The sequence below is a fragment of the Mastomys coucha genome, unplaced genomic scaffold (genome assembly GCF_008632895.1).
Source record: "Mastomys coucha isolate ucsf_1 unplaced genomic scaffold, UCSF_Mcou_1 pScaffold12, whole genome shotgun sequence".
NCBI lineage: Eukaryota > Metazoa > Chordata > Mammalia > Rodentia > Muridae > Mastomys > Mastomys coucha.
Genome location: NW_022196894.1, coordinates 92,701,773 through 92,720,757, shown reverse-complemented (window position 1 = coordinate 92,720,757; position 18,985 = coordinate 92,701,773). Strand labels below are relative to the sequence as shown.

The 18,985-nt window shown below is 41.6% G+C and overlaps 1 protein-coding gene across 4 annotated transcripts in view; it reads right to left on the bottom strand.

The window, feature by feature from the left end:
• Dyrk1a (dual specificity tyrosine phosphorylation regulated kinase 1A) overlaps window positions 1-18,985 on the bottom strand; it is a 129,230-nt gene that overhangs the window by 40,385 nt on the left and 69,860 nt on the right. For all 4 annotated transcript variants that reach the window (XM_031364495.1, XM_031364491.1, XM_031364492.1 and 1 more), the window contains one exon: window positions 581-777. In XM_031364495.1, the coding sequence (XP_031220355.1) occupies window positions 581-700 (120 nt within the window). In that variant the 5' untranslated portion in view covers window positions 701-777. The remainder of the gene's footprint in view (window positions 1-580; window positions 778-18,985) is intronic.

The following is an 18,985-nucleotide window of genomic DNA, read 5'->3' as shown; positions in this document are numbered from 1 at the left end:
CTTCCATGGGTATTTGGTTCCCCCTTTTAAGAAGGAATGAAATGTAATTGTTATTTTTAACATAAAATCAGTTCCTGTAAATTAGTAATTGATTCTTACTTTCCAATGACTTTCCACAAATGATTTTTAGGTTTTTTTACTTTAAATATTCTTCTTTAAAAATAATTTCCTTGCTAGGCAGTGGTGACACACGACTTTAATCCCAGTACTTGGGAGGCAGAGGCAGGTGGATTTCTGAGTTCAAGGCCAGCCTGGTCTACAGAGTGAGTTCCAGGACAGCCAGGGATATACAGAGAAACCCTGTCTCAAAAAACTAAAACCAAACCAAAACAAAAAAAGATCCTTCTCTTTATTCCAGAATGAGAAGCTGTGCTGTTTCTGAGTATCTCTCAATGAAATGAAATGTTCAGTGAGTGGGGAGAATCAGCAAAGTTAAATGACACTTCTGAGCACCATGTTCTGTCTAGAGAGACTTCTACTTAGCACATAGAACTGAAGCTGTTTTGACATTTTACTGGTCTAGTATTTTCAAAGGGATAAATTGTAATTTCAACATCATGTCTGATAATAGTCAAAGTACCTGGTTAGTTAGAGGCTGCTGAATCTGGTCAGAATATGCTAAGGCAGACACCTGCTGGTCGCTTATGCTTGGCTGGCGACGGTCACTGTACTGGTGTGAATGGGGCATCTGTGCAGCCATCTGAAGGCCAGCAGCATGGAATGAGAACGACGGTGCAAGCCGGACCGATGAAGGTTTGCATGCTGAAGTCTCTCCTCCTGGAACACACGCAAGGTCAGAGAGTGCTCAGCCTGACGAACATGTCATCAGATGGACCTTAGCCACTTAAACGAGTACGTTACAAGATTCAATAATATTTAAAGCCTTAGTAACAACCAACAGGTATGGTCATTCAACATAATAGCATTGTTATATGTGTAAAATATAGTAGAAAACATGGGTTAAAAATGAGTATAAATTTCTTTTGAGAAAATCCTCTAAAAAGCTTTTTATAACAAATAGTAGGAACTTAAATAGTACACTTATTTACTGTTTTCCATTTTGTGGGTATGTATGATGTACCCACAGTGTATCCAGGGAGTAGAAGGCAACCTGCAGAGGTCAGGTTTTCTCCTTGTACCATGTGAGTCTAGGAGTCAAACTCAGGTCATCAGATTTGGCACCACTGAGTCATCTCACCAATCCAAAAGTATAAACTTTTAGTATTTATTTTCACATATGAAATTCTAAACATTCAGGAACTCTAAATCACATAATATGAATTCTTGAGAAGGGCCTTACCAATTAACCAGGACCTCACAAACAAATCAGAAAGCATAGTGCTGGCTACCCAAGAGCTGAGCAAAGAGATACTCAAATACCTAGCTGAACTTAATTCAAGGATGCTAGATTCCCCTACACTTTTCCAATATTGCCCTAACAAAACTTGGAGCTGGCACTCTGGGAAGGGAGGGAGAGGAGAGAGAACAGAACAGTCAGTGTTCACTGCTCAGGTAAAGCTAGAAACCATCACTGTAATATGCACAGCAGAAAAGGAAGATGAACACTGAAGTCCACTCAACTGGCTGACTAACAAAATGGTTATACTTTCTTATCTCCAGCCAAACTTGTAATTAGAAAAGGCAGACTTAAAAGCCTAGGGCAATGAATTCTAGGCCCCAGATACTTGTGTCTCCTCAAAAATGAATGTCCAGCATTACCAGACCGTATTACCCACAACAAGGCATTTTACCTTATGTAACTTTTAAAGGCACAACAAGAGCACAGGCTGCAAGTGTGACATCTCAGCTCTAGCACATAGCTGTAAGATCCTTGCACACCCAGTACTGTGACAACAGTAACTATCCAACCATTCCTGTCTACACAGCAAAAGCCGGCAGGTCAACCAAAGTTACGTGTCTTAAATAAGCTTGCTTGCTTATTTGTAAGTGGAAAGTTGTTCTCCAACCAACAGCAGTAGCAGACAATCCAAAGATAAGCAGTGTCTGACTGCGCAGTATACCAGAGGCTCTCAATATACACTCAGCTTCCCAGTTAGTTTTGCTTTAGTTCTTAAAGATATGAAGGGATGAGTCTGCGTGTGCACATGGTGTTTCCTGGCTATAGATAATGCATGCTAGGTGGTAAAGTACCTGATACTCTACACTCAATCCATGGTCGGCCTATTGATGGGTGCAGACTGCCAAATCTGTCTTTGTCTTCTGGGATCTTAAGCTCTTTATCATGCTGTATAAACAGGCATACTAGATATGTTCTGTTTGGTTTTTTTTAACATTTATTTATTTATTATACGTAAAGTACATGGTAGCTGTCTTCAGACACTCCAGAAGAGGGCATCAGATCTTATTACGGATGGTTGTGAACCACCATGTGGTTGCTGAGATTTGAACTCCTTCAGAAGAGCTGAGCCATCTTGCCAGCCCAATAGATATGTTCATTATCTACCTCACACTCAATTCTATGTTAAATGTCAGGAATCAGTATGTTCATCTCCTCCCATGAGTCAGTAGAAATATTGAAGGCACTCCTTCACTGTTCCTTTACTGCTGTAAGAATCCAAAACAAGCTGGTAAGACACTTCTCTCAATCTCACTGAATGGAGCCATTCACCATGGGTGCTCTTCCTAATGTTCGTGCCATCCATTTATACTCAGATGTCAATTGAAAAGTGGACACTGCTCATCTTTTAGTGGACATAATATGATAATGAGAACCTAGGTTGAACCACACAAAATTGTTGGTATTAGCTTCCTTTGGGCTCTAAAGTAACAATTTTGTACGATTCAACACAATGCCTATCATATTACAAATGATCCTTATCCCATTAAACTCACAAGCAACTATACTATTTTAGTCTTAGAGTATAGAACAATATATACTAGCATATCAAATGATATAGTTACCTGACAAAGTTATAATATTTAATTCTTCACATTGTTATTCAAAGTTCATTCTAAATTACTGAAGAACATATATAAAATCCTGTTTGTACCTTTCAAATCCTTCTGAACTATTAACTATTTTTACCACAAAGGCATGTTTTAACTTTCAAAACCCCATAAAGCGTTTGTTGCCAAATTAACAGTTTGAAAACTAAGTGTCAGTCGATGTGTTCAAGGCAGAGCTCCAGTGGCTATGGAGCAGGGCATGAAAAGCAACACTGGCTGTGTACAACAATACAATGACCAACTATGACTGTGACTGTCACCGAGGCAGACCCATGAAAAGACCCAAGCACAGAGTCTGTAGAAGACCTGAGTGAATGTAAAAAGGAACAATCAGACGCGTGCCTCTGACACTGACACGCCTCATCACTGTCTGATGCACACCAAACTTAGTGACCCTGAATGTCTCTACTACTAATGTGCAGATATAAGACTAACGATTACATTGCTCTACATTAGATTAGACTATGTATAGCTAACCTGAGAACAACACTAAAGAACAAATAAATGAATGTAATTCAAATTAACCCAAATTAGAGCATATAAATATGGAAACTCTGAAGCTAAGGTGTAACACAAAATGCTTAATAAACCCCAGGAATTCAGATTAAGATTCCAGTTTGCATGGAATATCCTACAAAATTAATGCTAACAAAATGTTAAGGAGGAAACATGTCAGAGAGCTGCCAGCTGTGTTTTCAACGGCTAGAGACAAAGGTCCAGGGAGTAAGTGGGCGGTGACTATAAACCCATGGGGTCTGGGAGTAAGTGGGTGGTAAGGGCCAGAAACAAAGGTCTGGGAGTAAGTGGGTGATGACTATAAACCCATGGGCAGGTCTGCTGATAATTTCTCCATCACGCATGCTGCATGGCATATGCCTTGCATTTAGTAAGCAGTTTTTCAATAACTGAGCCTATAAAGAAATAGCCGAGAAGGGGAGGGAGAGTAGAGGGGTGAGGGTAAAGGAGTTACTCTAGAATGCAGCTCAAGGGTCAGAGGAAGGAGCAGGCTTCTAGGAGAGAGGCTGTCAGTTACGTCAGTTCCTGTTCTTCTCTACAGGCCAGCACAGTTCAGTGCCTAGCTAGCTCTATGGCTGCTGCTGTTAGGGAAAGCTATATTAAGATTAAGCTATATACAGCGACCGTGGCTTTGCTGAATCTAATAACAAGGATTATTTAATAAAAGTGATCTTATATTAAAGACATATGAACTGACTTACAGTGGCCAATATATGCCGTACTTGACTCACATCCACACACACATGGATATGCAGCTGTGCACGGAAGCAACAAAATCGCTTGTGAGACTATCAGAAAGCCTATGCTTATTAATATGAGACACTCATGAACCAAAGACTAAGTTCTCAGTAACCGCGGGATGCGACAAAAGCCTACACCCCAGACTCCAACTTCTGAGCACTTTCAAGTCCCTGGTACCAGAGAACTCATTCATCATGAACGTGACAGAACCGGAAAACACACACCTAACTGGTTTTCAGACATGTTAGAGAAGTCTCTGATCGTTGAAAAAAAGGAACTTGATTCTGAGTCTCAAAGTCACTCTGTGAGGAACCTGCAGAGCAGTGTAAGACTTAAATAAGATATGGCAGCACTACTGAACTGTGCAGCACAATCAAGAACCCAAGATGACAACTGAGGTCATCATCCTAGACTCTCAACTTAGCCAAGCTACACAACAAAGGAGAATGCTGTACAGCTAGGCAACAAAAGTCTGTAAGAGCTGTGAGTTAAATAACATCAGAATCAGATAAACCACTGTGACACGTGTCTCAATTAGAATGAATTTACCAAGATAAAGAACCATAGACGCCCAACAGAGACCAGAGTACCATGTGTTAGGTTTCGGCTTCACCTGCTTCTATCATAAAATAAACACAAACAGAAAGCAAATCTCAAAGGATGAAGACACAAATCTTACTCAACAAGGACACCAAAATCTAGATGCTCAACAGCCCAGCACACACATTGTCACAACAATCAAATCCACCAGGCCAAAAGTACCACAGGGAACTGTAAGATATGTATCTATTAATGAGAAATAATAATTTAAAAAAAACACAAAAACTGCTACTGTAAGTATAAAGCAGTATATCTTACTAGAGTCGTGGAACTTATAAAAGGAACTACATGGAAATTCTAGAAATGAAGAATTCAGTCATCTGATGGCAACATAGATCAGATACTAGAGAAGATCAATGATGATAACAGAAACTTATCAAATGAAGAAGTAAAAAAGAAAAGTAATGGGAAAAGCAAATACAAAGCACATTCAACCAAATTGTTGAAATAAACTATGAAAAAAACAAACCATTAAAGTAGTCGGAGGTTTCCCATAAACCACGGATTTATGAAAAACCATGCCCCATCAAGAGAAAGGAAATGATCAAGACAACCAAAGAAAGAGACCTGCAGCCAACACGTCTATATCCAGTGAAAATACCCTCATAACAATGCCAGCAAAATAGTTTTCCAGTACATAAAAGAATTTCTCAACATCAAATACACACTTAAAAAATGTTTAGGGAGGTTCATGGAAGGAAAATGACTGTAGACAGAAACCAAGCTCCACATGGAAATATTAAGTACACTAGAAAAGTACTTCTAAAAGACAACTGTGTGAGCAAAAATAACATCTATAGAGCTCATTCCATCTATAAAAATAAAGTACACAGCGGTCATTGCCCAGAGTGCAGCTGGGCAGTGTGTGTGCTAAGTCCAGAGCAACTGAGGCAACAGCTGCAAAGACAGGAGGCAGACAACAGTCTTGATTCTTTGAGGCCAGCAAGCAAATGTCTGCGTTTAATTTACTGCATAGTTCACATGTATTTAGTCTGAGACACTGTAGGATACTAAAAGCTAAACAACAGAAAATTTTATTTAGCCTCATGGCTAAAGGAATTTTACCTCCCAATTGGAAAAGGGAAACTAGGCCCTTATTGCTAAAAATGGAAGCCAAGAATTTAACTTTTAATAGCAAAGAATATGAAAAGTATTGAAACAGTCCCTGGATACTGCTGTATTACTGTACTGTCAGAATTCACATGTCCAAACGTGTTTTCTCTAGCATGCTAAAACTATTTTTAAATAGCAAAACTATAAGGCAGGTAGTACCAGCTGACTTTTTTTTTTTTTTAAAGATTTATTTATTTGTTTGGACACACTAGAAGAGGGCATAGAAACCCATTACAGATGGTTGTGAGCCACCATGGGGTTGCTGAGAATTGAACTCTGGACCTCTGGAAGAGCAGTCAGTGCTCTTAACCCCCAGCAGACATTTTTATAGATGCTGATAACACTGAATACTCCAAGTGGAGAAATGAAAATGTTTTTCTGATAGCTATACTAAAAACATTTGAGAAATAAAACCATGTAAGACTCTGCACCCACTAGGAATGAAAGAGACACCAACCATGTCTCTGGGTAAAGTCTGAGAGGACAGTAAGCTTTGAAGAAGGAGTTTCATCACTGCCTAGAGATGGATGGATGGATGGATGGATGGATGGATGGATGGATGGATGGATGGAGGTAGATAAGTAGACAGATAGACACAGACAGAAGAAAGATAACTTGTCAGGTAGTAGTGCACACATTCAGTCCTAGCAGAAGCAGGTGGATCTCTTTGAGGCCAACCTGGTCTAAAGAGTGAGTTCCAAGATGGACAAAGATACACAGAAACTGTCTGGGAAAAAAACAAAACAAAGCAAACAAAAGACAAAAACAACCTACCAAACAGAATTCCCAAGCCTCTCTAACTGGTCTGAACTGGAGAGGCCTGAGCAGCACAGGTGCAGCTCTGCTGTGCTCTTCAGCAAGCAGCACCTCTCCAGTCTGTCTGCACGGTAGCTCAGGAAGGAGGGTCACCCCAGAGGCTCCTAAGTGTCCACAGCCTAAAGGCTACTGTGTTAAAATCTGCCATTCTGGCATAAATGGAAGCTCCTTTACATGATAACAAGTGCGACAGGCTAACAGTCCTTAAAGTATTAACAAGACTTTAGGAAAACAATACTAGAAACATTCCCATTTAAAACAAAACAAAACAAAACCAGCCAACTGGAATAATGGCCACTTAGATATTCATGATGCTTACTGTCTCAACCAAGTAAGCCTTAGGCTCCCAAGAAATTTATGAATACTTTTTTTTCAAATTTCCCTATTTCCCAACTAAGTGCTCACATATCTTTCGGTGGCAAGCAGCATGCTCATTTCTGGGAGGAAGGGGAGGGGAGGGGAAAGAAGAAAGACAACACCTCCTTCTCCCATCCTGAGGACGAACAAGGAGCCGTGTGCATACTCTAAACTCTTGTTTAGTTCTAGCTAAATAGGTGTTAAATAAACAAGGTATTTTAAGCCAGTTAAGTATTTGTGTCTCTATATTGAATTATAGCTTAACATGTAAAATTATCCAATGAGGCAATCATTTGGCTTAATGATTCCAATTAAGAACCTGTGCATTTACAGAATTTCCATCACAACCCATTCAAAAGACAAGGTTATTTCTCTGAAGAAAGATATTTTAAAAAGTTAATCGTGGGTGGGCTTGATGGCATGCTTCTCTAATCCCAGCACTTGGGAGGTAGAGGCAAGTGGATCTCTTTTAGTTTCAGGTCAGCCTGGTCTACTCAGTCTGAAGTTGGCCAGGGATACACACAGTGAGATACATCTCAATAAATAAATAATAAGTAAAATAAACATAGTAACCAAATTAATTGCACAATAATGCTTTTAATACTTTCAGAATAAAAGCTACTCACTAAAAGTCTATTTGTGTAGTAAATGTCACACGTTCATTATACAAAAGCAGTTAACACTGAATTTCAATTAATCTAGAAACTACTGCTATCCAGAGGCTGCATACTATCCTAAATACAGATACAATTAAAGCCACTAACCTGGTCTCCCTGTCCTAAATGGACACCACTGAAAAATCACATGAGAGGGAGCAAGTGGAGCTCCTTGATCTAAGTTAATTAAGCATGTAATAACCAAGTGTCCTTTCCCTGCCAAGAGGCACTAAGAGTAGCTTGATAAGAACAGCACGGAAAACATGGTTTTCTGTGACACTTGACCAAAGCTCTGTGCATAGCTATCACGAATTAAAGCAAAGACTAAAACGTAAAAGCATTTACTAAACCCTAACTTTTGCCAAACTGTGTCAGTGAGCCACAGAAGCAGAGCAGTCCTGTGAAAGCTCAGCTGCAGCTCTACCTCTAGGAGAGCTAAGCAGCAAGTCCCTTGGCAGCACCCCTAGGAAGGCAGAGCAAGACTGAGCCCTCTCGGTCTCTACCACGACTTAAAAACACTGCTGGGGAAGTGCTTGACAAAGCCTACAAACTCCTCAAAAGAGAAGAGGGCTGGATCTGCAAAGGAACGGGGGAGATAGTATATGAGTCACAGTCACGGTAAAGAGAAGAGAGAGACAGACAAACTGCTGCTAGAGCATCTGCTCTAGGCAGCGACCTATGTGGGTAGCTGTGGCCATAGGAAAGAGGAGAGTTAAGAAAGCATTCAAGCAAGACAGCACTCACAGAAAGCACATTTTAAAAACAGAGATAAAAGACCTTAGTTATTTAATAGTCCTGAATCTCCTGATCGGCTCACAAAATGTCCTGGGAAGAACACAAAAGTGGGAAGTGCTTCCCAACCTGCCTCAGGCTGCATCTTAAACACAGAACAGTTCAGGGCTGAAATGCAAGTTGGCTTGGTTATAGCTTGGTGGTGGAGCTGGACATAACATGAGATCCTCAAGTTCAGTCTGCAATGCACGGCATGACAGGAATAGGATTGGGGGCAAAGAGTACGGAACAAGAATTGTTGAAGTGGACGAGAGACCACATGCAGGAAGGTGCACACAAACACCACACTCGAGTGTCTGGAGTCAGTGTGCCAACTTATTAATTAGCAACTGGGTAATTTTGGGAAAGTCAACTAGATCCTTACCACCCTTTCCCATCTGAAAAATGGACAAATAAGTAATATCATTTAAACGTCCCTATTTCTGACTAAAATAACAGAAAATTATGAGCAAAGCAGATTAGTAAGAAAACAGAGAGAATTTGTGGTTTAATTCAACAACCTAAGCATAAGCCTGCAAATAAATGTAAGGTCAGTGCAGAAAAGGAGAGAGATGCATGAAGTAGATTAAGAGTCCACTTGAAAACCTGAGTACATCTGCAGGACACACTTCTGAGCCCAGGTTACCTAGAAAACAGCGGTGATTAGGAGAAGTCAGAAAGCAGAACTCAACTAGGTGAGAGGTGTTTCCCAAAATGGATCTTGAGCTGAAATTCAAAGACCACTTCCTGATATGCATAACAGCAGCTTCCACATTTTCTTGTATAAGACACTTAAAACTGTTAAATACACTAAGAAGATTTCAGTATCAAAATAAGGGGGACAGACAGGGGGCTCAGAAGCTAGGACATGCACTGCTCTTGCAGATGGCCTGAATTCAGTTGCCAGCTACATTAAAAAAAAAAAGTGATGTTTCCGATTAACTCTGTGGCCCTCACAATTCCCACTTACTACAAAGCTTCTAATACTGGTCTTGAGTTTCTTTTACAGTAGCACCTATAAATATGAACTCACTAATCTCAAAGATTTGTGAAGTCTTTGTATCACTTTTCTACAAATCCATTTGATCCAATAAGTGAAATAAGTGACCATGAGTGGGCTTGATAGTGCGCTCCTCTAATCCCAGCCCTCAGGAGGGGAGGGGGCAGGGGCAGGAGGAGGAAGAAGAGGAAGAGGGTACTGGGATGTTGTGGGCCTGCGTTATTCTAAAAGAGAAGTTATTAATCAAACTGATTAATAGAAATTTACATCAAGTATATGAGGGACCACACAAGACATGATTACTGAAGTGTACAAAGACTAAGGGATAATTTTTGAAAGATAATCTCACTTTCATTCAGATACATGCTATATAATCTCAAATATAATAAATTCTAAAAATCAGATTCAGTAAATTAATCTTTAAGACATAAAATATTTCTTTCTAGCTGAATAAAAATAAAAATTCTGGCACATACCAAAAATACCTTTCTACTTCCCATGTTAAAAGGTAGTTTTTCTCATAAGTCATTTAGGAAAACAGTATGGCCTTTCAGGTGGAGTTCTGGGATTTGTACCTAGGGCTTTGCACCTACTCTTACCACTAAGAATTCTGCCCCTTACTCAATTTTAAAAACTTCACAAAAGCTCAACTACTTGAATCCTGTGCGTATCTACAATGTTCTCAGGGAACAGTCATAATTTGTTGACTGAACAGCAAAGGCAGGTAGATCTAAGTTGGAGGCTAGCCTAGCCCTACAGGGTGAGTTCAAGAAGAGCCATGGCGGGTACACAGAGAAACCCTGTCTTGAAAAATCAACAGCAAAATCCAATGACAACAAAAACAATGTGGTTATGCCAACAGACTGGTGTGTGGATTCTCTTACAGTGTAACTGAAGCATGTATGTCCTTATCAGAAGGAACACAGTGACTGCAGACTGTGTGCTGTCCCTGGACATCTCCTCAGGACTTCCTCTAGCAGTCAGTGCTGGCTCCTGGGAGCTCCCAGGAAGATCTCATTACTACTTAAGTATAGCAAAACATTCAGCTGCTTCACAATGAAAGCAAACATCCCTGACTGACATGGAATCTTTACAGCAAGTCTGTGAGCCAGACGGTCACTCAGCACTGACCAATGCATTAGTTCACAGTCTGTGTGGCTACTGAGACCAAGATAAGTTATAAGTGTAAAATTTCATTAACTTCTTTAACTTCATTACTTCTTAACATCTTAAATTTGATTAGATATGTAAATAATATATTTTAGATACGCTGGGTAATCTATATAATTATTAAAATTAATTTTAATTTATTTTTAATTTTAAAAATGTGACTGCTTGCTACGTGGACACTGTTCTAGGCAAGGGTCTATTACTAGTGGTGTAACTGTGAAAGTGGTAAGCAAAGCCTTGGCCTCCAGAAAATCTGCATGCCCTCCCTGTGTGTGAGTGGGAAGCACCCAAATGAAAGTCATCAGATCCCAAGGGCTGGCTGTTCTCCAGAAACCGGACAGCAAGGGCGGGGCGCTAGCATTTCCCTTCCCTCATCTTCTCCACAGTCTACACTAAGACAGTCTTCCTCCAGTTCAGTGCACTGGCGGGGGCTGTCTGGGCTACAGCAAAGCTTCCAAAGCAAACTCCAGCCTGAGCTGCAAACATGGCATACTATATTGAACTGAGTCTTCGTGGGGCAAAATCAAGCAGGGAAGCCAAGTGTGACCTCTCCATCATCCATCCAAGTGAGGGATCTTTTTCAGGTTTTTTCCTTCCATCCAACACACACAGACACACACACATACCCTCATTCCTCATCCCACTCACCCCAGGATACATTCCAAGACTCTGGTCTGTAACTTATAAATCCAGCTTACTTATTATGATCTCTGTCAAAACCTTGTCTGGTACAGTGGAGCCCAAACTGCTTCTACCCAAGCTCCATGCCCCAAGTTGCTTCTCAGGATTGCTACCAAAACTGATGTTCTCAGAAGTCTCAAACTCTCACCACTTGGAGCACCCCCCCGCCCCCCTGCCCACCCCCACCCCCCCGCAGAGCCTGCAGGCTAAGTGCTCATACCTCACCCATCCCATTTCCCACCACTTGCTCTCTGTTCTCTGTCCCAGTAACTTTTGTCTCAGCTACACTGATCTTTTTGCTGTTCTGCAACAGCGTCTGGCAGGACACATCTAGAACACACAGCCTGCTCCCTTTTCTGCTCCAGAAGTTTTGAACTCATATTTTGAGACCTGTATCAAATGTCATCCTAAGAAAACTTCTCCTAGAATCTTACTAAATAACTGTCACTCTTCCCAGAGCAAGCATGCTATATACTAAAGTCATCATTATGCTCTTGAAATAGAATCAGAACCCTTGAAGGAAGGTTAACCATAGTTATTTCTTTCTGCATTCTTGTAAGTACAAAGAACAAAGCCTTAAAGGTGACAATGAGCTAATGAGTGGAAGAAAGGATAACTGTGGTTCCTACCCAAGCTGGGCAGATGCGGGCTCAATAGGGCACTCCTTGGGGACTCTAAGTGATAGAACCACTGCACACCAAATATACTATCCAGCTTCTCTGCTCATACAGAGTCCTATGCAAGGGTTGTCATACCTACTCTTAGGGAACAATGACACTCAGGAACAGTCCCTGAATAAGTAGATGTGCTGACATCACTGTAACAGGGAAATGCAGACTAGAACAATCCCCATCTTACAGCCTAGCGTACTTGTCCTATAGAAAACGTTCTATTACAGACACTATTCTATGGGCTATTTGGAATCTGGACACCCTTCTTGTAGAGCCAAAAAGTGGGAAGGAAGGAAGGAAAGCCATGCCTACAATAGAGGAGCAGGCCTTATCTGCTAAGCACACCACATAGAGCACTTCTTCACTGAATGACAGATGATCCTGAATTTTCTCATACCAACTCAAATATTTTATCTGTGTATGCATGCTGGAGGAATATCTATCCTCTAAATTCCTAGCAGAAAACCCAGACTGTTTGCCATTTGTTCATTACCAAGGCCAGAGTCATAGGAGTATGGAAAAAGAGGCAGAGGTGGCATCCTAAACTGACTGTTCCCATGGCTTGACCCAGTCTTCTCTGTTGCCTAACACTTTGAGCCTGTTCCTTTACAAAAGAAAAGGGTTTCTTTATTGATTGACAGTCTTAAAGGTTTCTGACCATCTTGGCCTCACTTCTTAGGACCTGTGGTAGTGTGTCATGGTGGGAGCACATGGCAGACACAACACAGCTGTGCCTTGCTCACAGCAAGAAAGAGAAAAAGGGAAGGAAATGGGTTCTGGAAGCTTCTGCAAGGGCATGCCCATGGTATGGTACCCTTCTCACTAGACCTCTCTCTTAGTTTCTGCATCTTCCCATTTGGTCCTCCCTGGAAACAATGCTTTATAGAGGATATTCCAGAGCCAATCCATGTCAGGCACTTACAGCTTCTTCACAGTCTCCAGGGTTCCAATGTATTCTGTGGCCTGATTCTTAACTTGCCCTTAAACTGAGTTCTAGCTCAGAAGCTGAGTTGTTGTATCCCTGAGACAGGACTATCATATATAAACTGAATATTTGGAAACCACTCCCCGAATGGTAAATATGGTATTGGGGAAGTAGTTTTAGAAACTACAATTTAAAAAAAAAAAAAATCACGAAATAAGAGGTAATCAGAGAAGAGCTAATGTGTGTCACAAACTGTACTGGCTAGTTTTATGTCAACTTGACACAAGCCGGTGTCATTTTGGAAAAGGAAAGCTCAAGTGAGAAAATGGCCCCACTCACTTGGCCTGACTGATGACTGAGTAGGAGGCTCTGCTCATGGGGCAGTCCCAGGTATAAGAAAGCAGCAGAGTAAGCCCAAAAGCAGCACTCCTCCATGGCCTACAGTTCTCTAAGTGATTTCTCTAAGTGATAAGCTACAAGTTTTAAGATGAAATAAAGCCTTCCTTCCCAAACTGTGTTGGTTATAGAATTTTATCACAATAATAGGCAGCTTTTTTAAGACATCTGTGGTGATTGCATCCACCTAGACACCAGGAAAGACAATAGTACTTACTTTACTTGACTGTTGCAACAAGACTATACTTCCAGCCTCCCTTACACTTACTTAGCATGGCCATGTGGCAAAATCCAGCCAACAGAGTACCATACAAGTAGTGTGGCAGACCAGGCCCTGCTCAGCAAACCTTGTTTTGTGTTACTCTACACTCTTTCCACATTCAATGACTGACTTCCAAAACCCAGTATGACCTGTAGGTACTTTTATTTTTTTGGTGCAAGATGTCCACATTTTTCTCTGAATAACCATGAAACAGCAGTTATTTAACAGCTACTGGAATGGTACACGGATTACACTAGTTAGCTAACACTGAGAATACAGAAGTATCAACCTCAACACACTTCCCAGAGATGTCAGTCGGTGTTTGTTTGAAGGCCCTGGTCAAGGGGCACACCAGGAAAGAACCTAGACTGATCCAGAGTCTTCAAGAAACATGCTTCTAGAGCTGAGATGGCAGCTTGCTTCTTGAAGAAGTAGATAAGCACATAGTAGGGAAGCAGACGAAAACAAAACTGGAGTATATGTTCAAGTCAAACTGCATCGTCTCAACTTATTGTACATATACCTGCTCTGTTCAATATTTGAATTCAAAGAAGCCTACTGGGGTTAATCATAAAAAGTTATGGTTTGCATCAGAAAACTATGCCATGCCTCCATTACTTGCTTTAAATCTTTCCATTTTCATTAACAACAGCAAGGTCAGGTTATGAAGATGTATATCTATCCCACAGCTCAGTGAGAGTGCCTCTGAAACACACCAGACACCCACAGCTGTGCAGTGTTAGACATTCACTTTCCCAAGGTCTCTCAGGAGACTATGACAAGAATTTCTGTGGAGGGATTGTACAATTTGAAACAGCAACAATAAACAGTAGCGGCACACGTGTAGTGACAGCACTCTGGAGGGCTGAAGCAGGAGGATCATCAGTTTCATGCCATTCTTGGTTACATAGTGATTTCCAGGCCAGCCTGGTTTACAAAATAGCAAGATACCAACTCCTCTAGGGAGATGGATAGATGGACAATAAGGTAACATTTTGTATCATGTAAAAATTCAGAACATCAACTTTTTAGCTAACAGGTGATTCTCTTAATCCTGCCTAAGATTATGTACATTAACATAACTAATAATCCTCACTGTGTTTCTGAGAACCCAAGTAACTAAAGGGTTAAAATGTGAAGGAATATGGCCTAAAATGAAGCACATTGTAAAATTATTAAATAGAATTATTGTTAAAATTCCAATCTAGAAGGTAAAACTCTGGACAGCCTCAACTATTGTTCCTCAGCTGCAGCCCTCCTGGTGGATTTTGTTGCTGTTAGTATTGTTTGCTCAGTATTTGTTTTAGGCAGTCTCACTGACCTGGGGCTTTCCAATAGCTAAACTGGCTGCAAGGATGCACTGATCTCGCCCTCACCAGTGCTCGGATTACAGGTGTGTAACCCTTGTCACAGGTAGCCAGCTGTCCTCAAACTCATGCCCTCCTGCCACAGCCTCTTCAGCATTTGCCTGCCTGTGTGAACCACCACATCAACTCAGCTTTTAAAAAACAAAAACATGGATTTGAGAACAGAATTTAGTTCCCTTATGTTTGTAAGGCAAGAACATAACCGACTGAGCTCTTTCCTGCCCTATGTATTTTTATGCGATATGAAACACCATAGATTTCTATTTGCATTTATCTGCTATTAACTCCTTCTCTCCAACTTCAATCAATCAATCAATCAACACTGAGGATGGAACTGTTGCTTCAGGCAATGATCAATCTATACTGAATGGAAAAATACCAGGCACATTAAAAAATAAACTGCATAGTGTGGAGTGCTCAGCTACAAATGGAATTTAGATGTGACCACCACTACCCAAGGCTCAGGGATCACTATGGAAGAGATAGATGGCAGAAAGACATGAAGCAGAGGTTGAGAACAACCAGAGCAAACAATGTCTTCAACAGGACAGCACTGATAGACTCTGTTAAACTCTGTTAGACTCTGATAGACACTGTTAGACATTGTTAGACACTGTTAGACACTGTTAGACTCTGATAGACATTGTTAGACACTGTTAGACTCTGTTAGACTCTGTTAGACACTGTTAGACACTGTTAGACTCTGTTAGACTCTGTTAGACTCTGATAGACACTGTTAGACTCTGTTAGACTGTTAGACTCTGTTAGACACTGTTAGACTCTGATACACTGTTAGACACTGTTAGACACTGTTAGACTCTGTTAGACTCCACTGTTAGACACTGTTAGACTCTGTTAGACACTGTTAGACTCTGATAGACTCAGCACCTATGGCTGCCTGCACAAGAGCAGACTGGTCAACATTCTAACTGATAGACGAAGGGTTCATGAATTCCCATCCCTAAACAAGGAGCTACTGATAGTTAATCGCCTAAGGGAGAGGAATACCTCTGGTAGGTCAACCATGCTCCAGTGGATGTCCCCACACCTACAAGTATACAGTCAGCACAAACTAAACTTGGTGGGTTATGATGGGAGGGAGGGGAGAGAGGAAGGAGATGTCAGAAGCTACACCTGTAAGATCTCACCAACATGTCCACCTAAACACAAGCTGAACAACAAGAGGCATGCTAACATGGATATAAAAATTTCCAGTGCCTATTCTTTGTGAGGAGTTCCCAGGCTCTCATGTACAGAACTGTTAAGCTTCCCTCTACCTGGGAGAAACTGTAAAGTTGTCTAGGAAACAAGAAGAGGTTCCCAGGATCTTATGCACAACTGTGACCAACAACTACAGAAACCAGAGTGCAAACAACTCAACTCACCACTAAAATAAAACCAGAAATCACAAGAGAAACTACAGAAACCACAAAACAAGCTTGTACTCAGCTAGTTAGGGTTTTATTGCTATGAACAGGCACCATGACCAAGGCAACTCTTACAAGGACATTTAATTGGGGCTGGCTTACAGGTTCAGAGGTTCAGTCCATTATCATGAAGGTGGGAGCATGGCAGCATCCAGGCAGGCATGGTGCAGGAGGAGCTGAGAGCTCTACATCTTCATCTGAAGGCTGCTAGCAGAATATTTGCTCCCAGATATCTAAGACAAGAGCATTAAAGCCCATACCCACAAGGCCACACCTATCCCAACAGTGCCACTCCCTGAGCCAAGCATATATAAACCATCACATTCCATCCCCCATAGGCTTGCAAGCATATGAGTCTAGAGGGCCATACCTAAAGTTAGCAGAATGCAAAATACATTTAGTCCAACTTCTAGAGTTCCCAAAGTCAGTAACAGTTAACTGCAAAAACCTTCTTTCTCCTGGGCTGCTTCTACTCCATGTTAGTGGCTTTTCTCAGCAAATAGCCCACAGCTCTGGCATCTCAAATATCTTTGGGCCTCCAAAGCAACTTGAGCTTCACTGCTTCTTGTTCCAATGTCTAGGATCCACACATGATTTGCACTCCTCCAAAGGGCTTGAGTCACATTTCCAGCTCTGCCCTCTGTAACGCACTCTAAGCTCAGGATGATCCACTGCTGCTGCTGTTCTTGGTGATCATCCCCTGGTGCTGGCATCTATAATACACTGGGGTCTTCTCCTGCAACTAGGCTTCACCAATAACTTTTCACAGGCTCTCTTCACGGTGCAAACCTCAACATTTTTGCATGACCCCTTCAGTCCTGGGCCGTCAACTGTAACTGTGGCCGCACCTTCACCAACGGCCTCCCATGGCCTCTCACAGTGCTGAGCCTCAGCTGCTCTTCATGACCCCTTCATACCTTCAAAACCAGTACCGCCTGGATGACTCTTCCACATTACCAAGTACAGATTTAGCACAAGGTACAACCTGGGCTATCTCTGGAACACAGCTTCTTTGTGCTCTCAGAAAACACTTCCCAGATTTCACCTCAGTGATGCTGGTCTCTTCTTAATCACCACTAATTTCTTAGCTCCAGCTAACCAGCATCAATTGTCCTAGTAGTCCCTTCTATTCTGGACTGTAAAGCCAGAGCCACGTGGACAAAGCTGCCAAGTTCTGCTGCTTGCAGGGTTGGAACATGGCCCCCTTGTTCTATTACATTATCACCAGCTTTCTGTTTTCCAACTCCTTTACTGCTTAAGCCTGGCTGTCCTAGAACTTGCTCCATACACTGGCTTTTTTCATCTGCAGACCTGTCTCCTAAACACTGGGATTAAAGGTGTGGTCCACCAAGCCTGGATTTACATTTTTCTTCACCTACAACTTGCTCTGTTCTAGGTTGGCCTTGAACTCAGAGATCTGCTTGTCTTTGGTTCCTGGGATTAAAGGCTTGTACCTTGCCTGGACCTAACTTAGCTGGGTGGGATCTTGCCCGAAGGCCACTATTTTCCTAATTCAATTTAATATCCTTGAACACAGGATTCAGCTCCATTGGTGTCCCTTGAATCATATATTTTATGATTGCTATGTTTGTTTAAAATGTTCTTCATCAGACTCAACCAAAGAACAAAGTCTCTGTTGTGCTTTTTTGAGACATCTTTTCTTGATGCAATTAATATAAATCTCTTTACCTTAGCCTTAGGCAGTCTCTTCAGAGGATGGCAAAAAAGCAGCCATGTTCTTCACCAAAACATCACAAAAACAGTCTCTCGGCCACATAGTAAAGCTCATCTCCACTGAAACTTCTTGGGCCAGCAGGCCTGCATACACATTTCAAATCACCCTTAGCACTGTCTTCCATATTCCTACTAGGAATTAAGTCCTAATTAAAGCATTCCATGGCTTTCCAAATCCAAAGTCCACAAATCCATTCTGCCAAACAAAAGCATGGTCAGGCCTATCACAGCAATACCCTAGACCTTGGTACCAACTTCTATCTTAGTTAGGGTTTTACTGCTGTGAGCAGACGCCATGACCAAGGCAACTCTTACAAGGACATTTAATTGGGGGCTGGCTTACAGGTTCAGAGATTCAGTCCATTATCACCAAGGCAGGAACATACGAGCATCCAGGCAGGCACGATGCAGGAGGAGCTGGGATTTCTACATCTTCATCTGAAGGCTGCTAGCAGAATACTTGCTCCCAGACAGCCAAGACAAGAGCATTAAAGCCCATACCCACAAGGCCACACCTACTCCCACAAGACCACACCTTCCAACAGTGCCACTCCCTGGGCCAAGCATATACAAACCATCACACAAATGTATATGATAAAACCTCACTGGTCTAAATTTAGTGACGAGCTCTCCACTCAGTGAGCTCAACTCACCTGACTAACTATAAATGCCCTCCACATTAAATTCCCTGGCTTCATATGTAAACTCCTAGGCCTTCCTGATACTATTCTCAGGTATACCATGTACATATCAACTCACTGGGTGAGCTGGGTGAGCACAGTGCCGAGAGTCCTCCCCAGTTCTCATCACTGTGC